The sequence below is a fragment of the Hippopotamus amphibius genome, chromosome 2 (assembly GCF_030028045.1).
Source record: "Hippopotamus amphibius kiboko isolate mHipAmp2 chromosome 2, mHipAmp2.hap2, whole genome shotgun sequence".
NCBI classification, from domain to species: domain Eukaryota; kingdom Metazoa; phylum Chordata; class Mammalia; order Artiodactyla; family Hippopotamidae; genus Hippopotamus; species Hippopotamus amphibius.
In genome coordinates this window covers 199,456,932-199,470,308 of record NC_080187.1, presented here as the reverse complement: position 1 = coordinate 199,470,308, position 13,377 = coordinate 199,456,932, and the positions used below count along the sequence as shown (strand labels likewise).

The following is a 13,377-nucleotide window of genomic DNA, read 5'->3' as shown; positions in this document are numbered from 1 at the left end:
AGACTGGAAGGACTTTGGTCCCCCACCCCCTCCAACCCCAGCACTACTTTCACCTGGAAAACATGAGGGTTGAGGATGACGTTCTGATGTAAAAAAAAAATGGAGGATCTAATTGCTTTTAAAAGTTTGAAAAGCATTCAAGACCAATAGGCAAATCGGTACACAACGTGGTTACCAATGCACCTGTGACACAGAACATACTGCCTCTTTCTTTGGGAATACTTGACTCTTCCTGAGCACTAACATGATCACCAATGCCTCACGGCATCCACGACCCCAGTGTCAGCACTCAGAAGCCCCTGACAAAACATCTCCCCATGCATGCAGCTCGGGTCTAATTCCAACAGACCAAATCCCCCACTGCTCTACCGCGCATATGGGGCCCTTGTCTTGTCACTCACCCCAGCCTGGGCCCCTTCTCCAGCAAGCGCTCGTTCTGATTCCCCACGTGCTAAGCTGCCCACGAGCCCCCGGACACGGGCCAGGGCCACTTCTCTGACCAATCTATCAGTTCTGAAAGGATGGACAGGGAGGGGATCCGTGAGGGCAGAGGGGACCCTTCCCCCAGGTCATCAGCCAGGTCCAGCAGCCATAGCCTGACTACTTCCACTCTCTTTGGTTATGAGCTTTTACCCCCAAACTTCTTCTCTGGAGAATGTTCAAAGCTATAGAGAAACTGGAAGAATACACTACCTAACCAGCGCACCATCATCACAACACATTTTCTGTGTTCCCAGAGCCCTGCTTACACAGTCAGTAAGTGATCAGTGAGGTAATACCCCAAGCCCACACGAACATACCGCCCCACAGTAATCTTCCAACAACTAGTTTTTGTGTTTATTGATGACCTGACCTTGGGGTTACAAAGCAGAGATTTTCTAAATTTATCAGCTGATATCACATAAAGAAGAGCTTTCCCTTTTATAATCTCCCTCTGAATCTCTCTCTGATTATTACTATAAACCCATGAGGTTTTTTATTATTCAATGTGTCATAACTCATCATTACCATTAGTTCTTTTTGCTGTTGAAATTTTCCCATTTTTACCCGTGAGAGCCCTTTCAAACAGGCTTCTGGGTCCTTTGATATGGCCCCATTTTCCGTGTTCCCAGAGCCCTGCCTACACTTCTGGATCCTAACACTCAAACTATCACGTCACCATGGTTTATTTATACGTCTGTCTCACCTGAAAACCCGTCAGTTCCTCAAGGTAAGGCCAAGGTCAGACTTATCTTTGTGGCCCAGCACTTAGCACAGCAGCTGGCACAAAAATGACTGCCCGACTCCTCCTCCCTGCAGCCCGGTGCCCTTGTCGTGCCAGGGCGGCTGCTGGGCTGTTCCTCTGCGGGCAGCTCCTCCACCACAGGAGCGGGGCCCCCAGCTCCAGCCACGGAGAAAGGCTCAGCCTCCGCCGGCAGCTCACAATGGGCCCTTTGACACAACTGGACGCAGCTCTTTCAGGAAACACACGTCCCAGGCCACGGCACCTGTCACTAAGGCTGGGGCCCCTAGAGCTTCAAGGCGACACAGAGCCAGCGTTCACCAAGAAGCAAGAGCAGGGACGGGAGGCAGTGGAGCCAGCCGGGCAGAGCAGCCAGGCTTCTGGGAAGATGGCAGGTGGGGGGGCAAGTTCGAGAGGGTCTTTCACCACACAGCTGCTGACAGGCAGTCTCTGTGAATAGCCTGGATGGAGGACGGCAGGGGAAAGGGGTTAAAATGAAAGAGTACAAAGATGGGAACCGGTCAGGGCTTTGCCTCACAGATGGCTTACTTGCTCTCTTCTTTCAACCTTTTCACTTGGCTCAGACACTGGACTCTCAGGAGGTACGGTCAGCCGTAGTCTGCAGACATTTGCCTAAGAGAGAGGAGAGCAGAGGCCGGTTACGAACTCACATTTGGGGCAGAAGGAGCAGGATCACCTGGGGCTTCTCAGAGCCTCTTTCCTCCACTTAGCAACAGGGATGATGGTACCAATCACACGGGGACGGGGGGTAAGGCCGGCCTTTGCCTGGCCCGTCATACGCACTCGCCCCCTGACTGCTTACCTTTTATGTTTTCCTTGTTTAGGAAACTACCAAATAGTTTCATAGAGTTCAAACATTTTTTAAAATGACTCCTGTTCCGTTACAGTACAGAATGATCTGATTTCACATCCATAGGCCAAAATACAGCTAGAAGGATAGAGGCCAAACTACACACAGTGGTGATGGGGTGGGAGGGTGCTTTGTCCTTGACTCTATGTTGGCTTTTCCTATAATAGACATGCACATGTCTAAAAAGTCTATATATCCCTGTTCACAGCAGTGTTATTCACAATAGCCAAAAGGCAGAAACATCCCAAACGTCCATCAATGGATGAAGAAAATGTGGTAAGTACACAGAACAGAATATTATACAGCCTTATAAAGGAAGAGAACTCTGACACACGCTACAACATGGAACCTCGAGGACATTACGCTAAGTGAAACAAGGCAGTGACAAAAAGACAAATCCTATATGCTTCCACTTACATGAGGTCCCTAGAGTATAGTCAAATTCATACAGACAGCAGGATGGCAGTTGCCAGGACTGAGTTATTCTTTAACGGGTATGGAATTTCAGTTTAAAAAGATGAAAAAAATTCTAGAGACGGATGGTGGTGATGGTTGCACAACAATGACAATGTACCTAATGCCACGTGATGTTTATTTCATCCTTCTGTCACAGCCCGGTCCTACGGTGACATTCTCCAGAGAGAAGTGATCCTACCACTAAATAACAACAGCAAAAAAAACAGAAGGCCAAAGCAGCACCAGAGCGCTCAGCCCACACATACCTGCCCTCACGAGAGGGCTGCCTGTTCCTGCTATGGGTTGAACTGTGCCCCCTAAAATTTATATGTTGAAGTCCTAACTCCCAGTACCTCAGAATGCGACTTTATTTGAAAATAGGGTCCTTGTAGAGCTTACAGAAGTTAAAATGAGGTCAACAGGGTGGGTCCTAATGCTTCTATAAAGGGGAAGCTGGGAGACAGACATGTACACAGGGAGAACACCACGAGCACAAGCAGAGGCGAGGGGCCTGAAACAGGTCCTTCCCGCACAGCTCTCAGAAGGAACCACCCTGCTGACACCTCGACTGTGGACTCCCAGCCTCCAGAACCGTGACACAGTACATTGCTGTTGTGTAAGTCACCTGGCTTGTGGTACCTTTTTGGAGCAAGCCTTGCAAACTAGTATACCCCCCCACCTGATTTGAAGGGTCACAGATCTGCACTCGTCCACAGGGCAGCCTCTAAGCAAAAGCACCCTGCATTCAAGAACCCCAGGGTTGGCTTTGACTGTAAAGCACCTTTGAAGTCTAACCTGCCAGCCTATGAAGGAACCCTGTCACCCAACAGTGTACCTGGCAGGTGGACACCCAGCCTGAGCATAACATTTTCCATGTACAGGTGAAAGCCCATTTGGGACACACATTAGCACTTCCACATACACCACTGCCTCTTTCTGAGGCACCCCATTTTGCTACCTGACACCTCTAACTTCCTGATAATGAACTTGTGAATTCTGCCTCAGGACTCCTACCTAAGGGACCCAGGGCACCCTTAGGGACTGCAGCAGAATTCCCTTCAGAGGCCTGAACCTCCTTTCTTCTGCACTAAACTACCCCAGTTCTTTCAGCCACATGATTTGGTTTCAAGATCCTTTCTTTATCCTCACTCTCTTCTGGGCAAGATTTGACTCCAGTGACCCCAGGGTGAGATGTGGCCTGACACCCAGGGATATCACTCCCTCTTACATGGCCAACTTTGCGATAAAGCTTCAAAGCTCACTGCCTGTCATGCTGGCCAAAGAGAAGCCAAGCCATTCCGGCACACAGCTCTCTTAGCTGACAAGCAACAACACTGATGGGAACCCCAGGAGAAAGGTAACCCTGGACTTCAGGCCACTTGGACTGGTTGAAACCAGCTGGCATTTGCACAAACATCAAAGTGTGACTCGCACCAGGCAGGTACTCCAAGTCTGTGATGCTCAATAATCTTCTCTAATGGGTTGGATCTGAGCAACAGAATAATTTTGCAGAGAAAAGGAAGTGCTTTTCTCCTGCACCACATCTCTCTCTCTCTCACACACACACACACGTACACACCTGCACAGGTGCACACGCACATACACAAGTTCCAACACCTACTAGGCTGCGTTGACGATGAGCAAGCTATGTGATCTCTCTGAATCTCAAGGGCAAAATGAGGGTAGAGGAAGACGTCTGGCACATAGTGAGCCTCTATCAATGTTAGGTATTTTTTTTATTATTATCTAGATATTATCATCATCCTGCAAGCTCCAACATGACACAGGCTTACTTGGCTTCCCGGCTCTGCTTTCCATGATGATAACAATTTGGTCAATGGATCTAGTGCGTATTAGCACTGCAAGTGATACCTTTTTTTGGCTGATTGCCCTAGAGGGGTAATCTCTAATGGCAATCATCTTCAGAATAATCTGAAAAACTGAAAAAAAGACAAGGTCCAGAAGGGACTCCATGACTGCAATCACTCAAAAATGAGAAGCCCCCTCCTTTTGATTGAGACAATTCTTTATTTGTCCACCCAGAACTTTGATTTTCCTCAACACACTTCCTACAGCTCTCCTCGAGCCATGTGTAGCCTACGGTATACAAAGCCACAGGATAAAAAGAATGCATTTCTCTAAACTATCAGTTTTACCTGGTGATACACAATGAATTAAAATAAAATGAACATGTAAAATAAACATTTGACTTCAAAGCTCTCTGGCAGGTGCTTGCGGCTACACCCAGGCCCCTGTGTAGAGTATTTGCTTTTGTTATTAGAAGTGCTTTTATGGAAACAGTAGGGCATGGACTACACGTGGTGCCTGCATTCTGTAACCAGTGCTGATCAGTGATGGACTGACGACACACACGCAATTTAAACCAAGCTTGGAACAGGAACAGACCTTTCCTAATAAGATGGTCAAATGCACTGTCATGTGAAAAAAAGAAAGGTGCTGGGGAAAAAAATGTTAAGAATAATCCCTCCTTTTATTTTTTATAGATTTGTGGGGGGAAAAATGTCTTTAAGGAAATACAATCAGCTGCTGCTGCTGATCTTTGGAAAGTGGGATGTCTGCAATGTCTGCACCTGTTCCAAGTATGTGTAAGTTTTTAAATTAAAAATCATAGTAGTCATAGCAATAATAAAGATTGAGAGCAACTATATCACAGAGAGAGAGAGAGAAAGAGAGAGAGTGAGAGACAGAGATCCTTCCTAGACCCACAGGACTGCTTCAGGAGCAGCAAAGAGAACATCCCAAGGATCTAAAAGGTACCCTGAATTTCTTTAGGTAAGCACTAAGTAACCCTGGAATGCACCCAATAGGTTGACCCAGTAGACTTTACCTCCCTTTAGTTATTCACGCTCAGGAATATCCCCGTGGGAAAATCTTCCACTGAGAAAGATCAGGCAGTGTTGCTTATCTCTTGGAGCATTTTATGATGCTGACCTTCAAGGTTTTCTGACACTCAGATATACAACACCCGGAGCAGCCCAGGCTGGACAGTCCCTGAGAGGCAAGTAAAGTAGTTTATTCCCAGGGGTTCCCACGGCAGCTGGCTCAGCCTTGTGTTCTGAACATTGAGGAGAGCTGACTCTTCTCACCCTAAACACTAGTGCTGGACCAGCCATCCCTACAGGCGAGGGTCCCTTCCAGGGGATCAAAAGCAGGAAGATGGACTTAGCATACTTCAAGTACTGAGCACCTACTACTTGTAAAAACACTTTTAAGGGCTATGAGGGTACAATATGGAAAAGAAACAGCTGTTCCCATAGAGGTTCATAATCCAGAAATACACCCACAAAGGGCACTTGGCATAACCAGTACAATATTGGGAGAGACAGGGTGGTTTGTGGTTAAGGCACGATGGAATGCACTTCTGGGTTCCAATTTTGGTTCTGACACCTACTAGCTATGAAACCTTTGGAAAGCTACTTAATCTTTATTGATTCAGTTACTTTAGTTGTAAAATACAGCTAACAACACTGCAGAACTACTCTCTTGAAATTGTGGTGAAGATTAAATAAACTAATACATGAAAAGGGCTTAGAACAGTTTCTGGCACATATTAAGCACTCTGTAAGTCATCTTTTTTACCCTGGGGATATAGGAAGGAAAACAATCATTCTTAACTGGAGGTGGGAGTACATCGGAAGGCTCCTAGAGATGACATTTGGGCTGGGTATAGAAGGACAGAAAGGACTTCTAGGGTCAGTGAGATTGGGAGAATCCATCATCAGAATAACAACAGACAGTTATCAGGCAAGGCATTCATTCCAGGCTGGCCAAAGACACAGACATTGGTATGTTCTGAGAATGGTAAATGGGCCTGCAGCCTGAGCAACAGTGGCGGAGGGAAATGGACAAACAGGTAGGGGCCAAACTCTAACAAGCTACAAATGCCTGATCGCAAAGCAAGGCCTCTGATGGAAGACACTGGGAACCATTTAAATTTTCGGAGGAAGGGGTTAACACTCAAATCTGAGGTCAGTGATTCAATAGCAATTACTGAATACCTCCTATTATGTTCCACATCCAACAACACGGACTGGAAGGGGGAAAATTGGGCTCCCAAGCAGCCTTTGTACCTTAATTGCTTCTGTAGTCCGTACAGTGCTCAGCATAGTATCAATACATAATGGGCCCTGCTCAGTAAATGTCAGTATGGGTTTCTTTTTAGGTTGAGTAATGAGAAAGTACCTGAAATTCCCCAGAGAGCCTTCCACTTTCTTCAAACCAACCCCATGGGAGGAATAGCAAGGGAGGAACAGCAAGTATTCAAGCCTCCTCTACAAGAAGATACACAATCGAGCCCTTGTCTGCAATCAGGGCACCTGGGAGCTAAACCAGGCCTCTGGGGACTTGTTTCTGACCCCCTTTGTGGAGGCAGAGGGCTGGTCCCCATCTAGGGGGGATTCTGGCATCCACGTACCATCATGCTCTCAGTTTCAGGTACCTGGGCTCACCCGAGGAAAACTGTCCATCTCAAATAAACAGGGGTGGAGGAGAGGACCCAGGGAGGTGCCCGGTTTGCTCATCCGTTTACAAACATGGATTTCCCTAAGGGAATGAGCCAAGTGCATTTACACTTCCCTCAGGCCTGGTCCACTTTGTGACCGTGGGCCCCTGCCCAGCTCCACCCAGCAACAGAAGGTGTGGCCACTATGGCAGCGGGGGGAGGATGGACACCACACTCCCTCTGCTCAGCACACGCACAAAATCTCTGGGATACACAGGTGGAACAGGGCCTGCCCCACCTCCAGCAGGCCTCTTAGCTCTGCTTCGGCCCTCAACTTGCAGGCCTGCTTCTCTACATCAGGGTGGGGCAAACTTTTTCTGTAAAGGGCCAGATAATAAACACGGAGGGTTTGCAAGCCGTGTAAAATTCATTCTTAGCTCAGAGTATACAAAACAGGTCGAGGGTTGGATCTGACTGTGGGGTCTTAGCTTGTCAACCCCTGATCTACATACTTGGACACTTCTGCCAGGTGGTGTAAAGTGTCCTGGAACCCCCTTTCCTATGCCAGGGCTGATTCCAGACAAAATTCATAAGTAGGAGGATGGTGACTTCTGCTTCCTGCTCTGGCTGGCTCTTCTGTACCAGGCTCACCATGTGCCCCGAGTGCTAAGACCCAGAGAGAGAAACGCAGGTAAATGAACACACGCAAAGACACCAGTGTGACCCGGCATGTTATGACTCCCCCTCCCGACGCCATCCCACCTTGCTCTTCCTCCTAGCCAAAGGTACCTTCCAGAGCACAGGTCCAGGACCACCTGCATTTCCAAGAAAGCTGTCTGGGAGAGCAACCCTGGAAGGAGGTGTTCCAGTCCTTGGCCGCACATTAGAATCACCTGCGGAGCTTCCTCAACAATACTAATGTTATTCTCTACTGTCCAGAGTTCCCCGTTTAGATGGCCTGGGGTGGGGCCTGGGCAGCTTCTCCGTAATCCATGCATAACCAGAGCTGAGAACCACTCACTTAACCAAAGGAATGAAACTCCAACAGTGCAACAGGATGAGGCACCTGGAATATTTGGAGGCCTTCCCAGAGCTGTCAAACTCCTCACCTGGGCCGGCACTCCCATCCGTGGGGCACCTGCTTCCTGCCCAGGTGGGCCAGAGGTCACAGGCTGGCTTCATCCCAAGCTTCTCTTCCTGTTTTCCCATTTGCCAACGCAATGTTAAGGGTGGCTGTTTAAAGACCCTAGTGACACTCTTCTTTTGAAGCGCCTACTACACCAGGCTTGGGGAGGACGGGTCCTTCAAACTCCTCAAGGAGTGACTCATAGGTAGGAGCAATGATGGGGTGCACAGGCCTCTAGGGGAATACAGAAGAGGGGGGTCAGAGCAGACTTCCCGAGGAGCTGACCCTCCCTCACAGGAGAAGCATGAAAAAAGGCAGAGCCAAGGAACAGCCTCAAACGCTTGGGGAATAGCAAGTAACCTGAGACATCTGCAAAGAGCATGCGTGAGGAGGGGGCCGGGGAAGGCGAAGGCCAGATCCGAAGGGCCTGGGTGCTGAATTACGGGGGTTTGTCCTTGTTCCGGGTGGTACTGAGGGGGCTCTTGAAGCAGAGGAGTTAGTTAACTGCATTTTAGGGAGATCACTCTGGCCTTAAAAGACAACGAACAGTCAACAGTGTGACTGACATTTAGGAAATATCACTCTTCTAAGGAGGGAAAGAGGTACATACCTCTGTGTTACTCTTCTGTGCACTGGGGAACATCGGGACAGTTTTTGGCTGAGAGAGAGGCTGCAGGAAGCAGCAAGACCGTAACACACGTAATCACTGAAAGTATTTTCAATGGAAACATGGTCTCTAGTTAGCTGGCCCAGGACCCACAGCTCCCTGCACTCGATTCTACAATTTTTGAGACTGACGTGAAAGGGCGAAGTGACCAGAAGCTCCGTGATAGCAGCCTCCACGTCTCAGGTTTCCTTAAGAATCCCCAAAATCCAGGTCCCTTCATCCTACACCCAACTCAGCAAGATGGGTGAACCAAAGCAGAGAAGTCGAGACATTTATGTTTTTCCTGAGGCTACAACTATCAGTTTTTGGTGGCAGAGGCTTTTCGGCTGAGCCCTGGGGACACCAGGTTCCAAAACCCCTCAACTGGGCTCAGGAGGGCCCAGGGGAGCAGCCAGCCTGTTTTCTGGGTGCAGCAGGGCCCCTGCCCACCCCCTCCCTGGGGGAGGCTGCAGCCAGCTTCCTTCCACCAGACGCTGAGGTCCCACAACGCCCCTTCCCGTGCGCCTTCCGCAGAGCCCCGCAGGACGACACAGAAGTTATGCACACAGATGTTCCTGTGAGAGGAAAGGGAAGTGAGGTAAACACCTGGCTGACCCATTCACCGGCCAGCTAAGGAGAATTCTTTATTTTGAGCCAATCAGACAGAAATAGGACCCAGGAGTGTGTCGCACGGTGAGGAAGTAATGACTGGCCAGCCCATTCTAGTTTTGAATGGTGGAAGCCTTTGCCAAATACAAAGAAATATTGGCAAGAGCAGGCCAGGAGTTCTACCCCTGTGGCCTTGTTGGGTTTTGTTTTGTTTTTTTTATGTGCCACTGAGGGGCCACGATACCAGTAACACCAGCCAACAGTCTCTTATTATTGACAGAGCGTGGTGCTGAGGGAACCCTTGACAAGTCTATCGTCTCACACCATCCTCACTGAACAGCTAAACCAAAAATATCTGGCTGCCCAAAGCAACACGTGCCTTCCCCCCGTAGCACACAACCTGGCCACATAACTGACCTTTCACTGCAAAGTCCCACTCAGTGGGATTAATTGCAAAATTAATTAATTTACAAAATTCCTTCCAAAATCACAAAACAAAGACAATATTTTTAAAAACGTTTTCTCCCATTCTCCAAGGTCATCAATCTGTCTATGGTTATTCTCCAGCCAATTTATATTCCTGCTGTTGCCATAGATAAAACTATTTTTAGTGCACAACTGTTTTGAAGGCAGATTTTTTTTAAATTTTATAACCCCTGCTGGTTGGCATCCATAAATGCCTCTCCGTGCTTTGTTTATCAGCTGACAGAAATTACTCTCCCATCTGTTTTTTTTTTTTTTTCTCCCCTTGAGAGATTTCAGATAAGAAGGAAGTACAAATTGTAGGTGGCAGCTATTGAAGAAAGGATAACTAGTGACAGTCTGGTCTGGCCACACCACCCTGGGCGGCTGACTCAGAGAACTCCCTGCTCAGTGTCAGCTGTCACCACCATTTCTAGCTGGCTTGAATGCCTGGACCAACACATTCTGGTTTCCCTGCAGTCCCTAATTTGGTAAGCTCTTCGGATGAAACAGAAATGTTATTTTAATGGCTAATGTGTTGCTGTCCAAGACATCACTTGCCCAACATCTGAGAGGAAAGACAGAACAAAACAGAGCTTATTGAAAAACTTTCAACTTTTTCACTTTTTACTTTCACTTTTTCACTTTTTACTTGTTTGGTCTACAATTTTATTTTCAAGACATCCTGTTCTTGTTTTTCCAAAATATAACTGTTTTGCCCTAAAGCAGGTCTAATACACCATTGTTATACAGTATATGCCAAGAGTTTCATTTAGAAGAATATTTCCTTTTTTCAGTATCTCAACGATGTCAATCACTTTACAAAGTCCCACTCATCCTGTAAGACTAAACACAAATGTCTCCTTCAGAGGAAGGCCTTCCTCAGATGCTTGAAGAAGAACCCTTCCTTTTAGCTTCCACACAACCTTGTCAACAGTCTATCCCACTATTACAACCATCACTTTGTAAGATGGTAGTCTGTGACCCACAGGTAGAGTGGACCCCAATATCTAGCCCTGCTTCACAAAGAAGATCTATAAACGTTGTTCAATAATCAATTAATCAATCAAAGATCATAATTTACACACACACACACACACACAGTACCTGTGCTATTCACAAATCCTGATCCGGGTTGGAAGTCATAAAGGGAACCCTAGAACCTTTAGATATCTTCTTTGCAAAACAAGTACCCATGTGCTCAGAGCAGCCCTACATGATCTGCTTCAGAGCAGCAACCCCTTCAATCCAACGTATTTCAGTTGTCTTATTCAAAGAGCAAAGCCTTCTCAATAGTGTGTTCATGATGCCAGACACCACAGCATTTACAACTGAAGAAATATTTGATAGTAAATATGTGAGAAGAAAGAGATCTTCGGAAAGGTTATCTACTATGCTAGTCACGTTTCATCCACCCATCTCACTGCAGCCACCCAACTAGTACCCACTCTGGAGGGGGACCTACAGAATTTCATGCAATCCATGCAATCCGGTCCCATGTGTGACCCTGTCCAGGCTCAGGGCTAGCTTTTCAGTGACTTCATTCTTTCTCAATCATAATTATGTTCCAACTGAGAAGGATTTCCAAAGAAAAATGCAAATACCCATCTTGGTGTAAGGCTGGGATTATGGTTGGAAACCCACTTGGATCTGATGGGGATCTTGATTTATGAAGCTAATGATTGGACAGAGTTCTGTCAACCCTAAGTGTCTGGTATACCCACACATACACATCTGAGCCCATCACTTGGCCCAGACCCAACAGTAACACAGTGTCCTTCTTCTAGAGCTAAAGAAAAAAAGCATTGAAGATGACGGCTAGTCACTGGGTTGAGGTATGCAAAATCAAATAAGCATGTCTACAAGACTAGAAGACAGATAGGAGTACCAAAGCGGGCCCTGGCTTGGACTTAGCTACCTGTCTAGCTAAACCATGGGGAAATATGATTAGAGAAGTCTCAGCCACAGAAAAGTACTCACCCAGACGATGAGCACTGAATACCATAATGAACGAATGAAACAAAAAGGCACAAGCCAAGGCCCTGGCAGTAAGCTCTGAGGCACCAACCTTGGAAGAGATATGAAATGGGAACGACGTGGCTAGCATTTCTTTCACAGAGCATCTGGAGAGATGAGAAAAGATGCAACAAAGATGGCAAAGAACCATCACTTCCAAAGGGCAACCTAAGGGATGGTGCCCACTGTGCTAATATTTAAGTCAGAAATCAGAAGAAAGCAGTTTGCATAAACCCAAGTCCCACAGCTGGGCTCCTGGGTGGCCAGCTGCTAATCTCAACTTTGTATCGATAAAATGAAGCCTACTTTGGTTAAGCCCGCTTCAAATCAGTGTTACTCTGTCACCAGTGGGGACAAGTGGCCCTTTCTTTTCATCGCTGGAAGGAGGAAAGTTTGGGTGTTAAACACATTCATTACCTTTGAGTCTCAAGAAAGGGACAATGCAGAAAGATTCCCCTGCGTTTTAAATTGGTGCCACCAATACACTTGGCTTGATAGAGGAGGCGGGAAGGGAAAGGAAATCTCTGGGAATTCCAGAAAGTCCCCTAAGCCTTTCGAGCCAGTGCGGCACCTCTGCGACGTAGAAAAGAAGGGTCTCGTTCGGAGCTGGGACAGGAGCTAAAACTGAATCCAGGTGGGGTGTCAGGGCCAAGGGACCGGTTTCCGGGCGTCTTTGCCCCCAGACCCCCAGAGCCGGGCGGCTTAGACCGGGAAGCGGGACAGAGGCAGCTTCCAACCCCAACTACTCACCCTCCTGCTGGGCGCCCCGGAGCCACCGCCCGAGAGCAGGGTGACCGTGGACGTGGAGCGCAGCATCCCGCAGCAGCGTTGGTGGCGGGCTCTGCGCGGCGCTTCCCGCGGGTGCAATAAGCCCGCGGCCGCTGGGCTGGAGGCGGGGAGGGTGGGGACAGCGCGCGCCTGTAGCTCCGGCGGGGGCGGGGCGGGGGCGGGGCGGCGGCCGGGCCGGGGGAGGAGCCCGCGCAGGCCACGCACTCGCCTGACCCGTCGAGCTGCATTTTCTCCCGAGGGCGCAGACCCAGCCAAAATTGGTCATCTACCTTCCCCCACGGCTCTGCGCCCTCCCAGGGTCAGTCCCAGGGCAGGACTGAGTGCCTACCATGTGTCCCTCCAAGCGGCCAACACGATCCAAGGACCCCTAGCCTATGGAGTTTGCAATCTGGTGGGGATACCGAGAGATGAGAGATGACAGGTGTCAGTGCTTTGGTAGAAGAGGTGATACCCCTGGGAGCTCACAACGTAGCCTCAGGAGTTAGCCTGTGTAGGAAGAGGCTTCCCAGAGTAGGTGGTGGCAAACCTAAGACCTGAAATACAAGTAGAAGCAAGCCAGGCATAGAATGCTCATCGCAACTGCTCCTATTTATTTAATGGTACTGTGAACCCAGCTGGCAAATACTTTGCATGTGTTACCCCATTTAATCCTCGTAACCACCCTTGGAGTAGGCACTGTATTGTCCCGTACCCCCATTTTGCAGATGAGGACACTGAC

At 48.3% G+C, this 13,377-nt stretch overlaps 1 protein-coding gene across 5 annotated transcripts in view; it reads right to left on the bottom strand.

The window, feature by feature from the left end:
• Window positions 1-12,745, bottom strand: part of MYZAP (myocardial zonula adherens protein) — a 93,908-nt gene extending 81,163 nt beyond the window's left edge. For 4 of the 5 annotated variants that reach the window (XM_057722485.1, XM_057722486.1, XM_057722487.1 and 1 more), the window contains exons 1-2: window positions 12,621-12,745; window positions 1,772-1,855 (exon numbers count right to left, since the gene is read on the bottom strand). In XM_057722485.1, coding sequence (XP_057578468.1) covers window positions 1,772-1,855; window positions 12,621-12,686 — 150 coding nt within the window. In that variant the 5' untranslated portion in view covers window positions 12,687-12,745. Of the gene's footprint in view, window positions 1-1,760; window positions 1,856-12,620 lie in introns of those variants that run through there. The other variant, XM_057722489.1, reaches the window with a different exon arrangement.
• Between the last annotated feature and the right edge of the window lie 632 nt (window positions 12,746-13,377).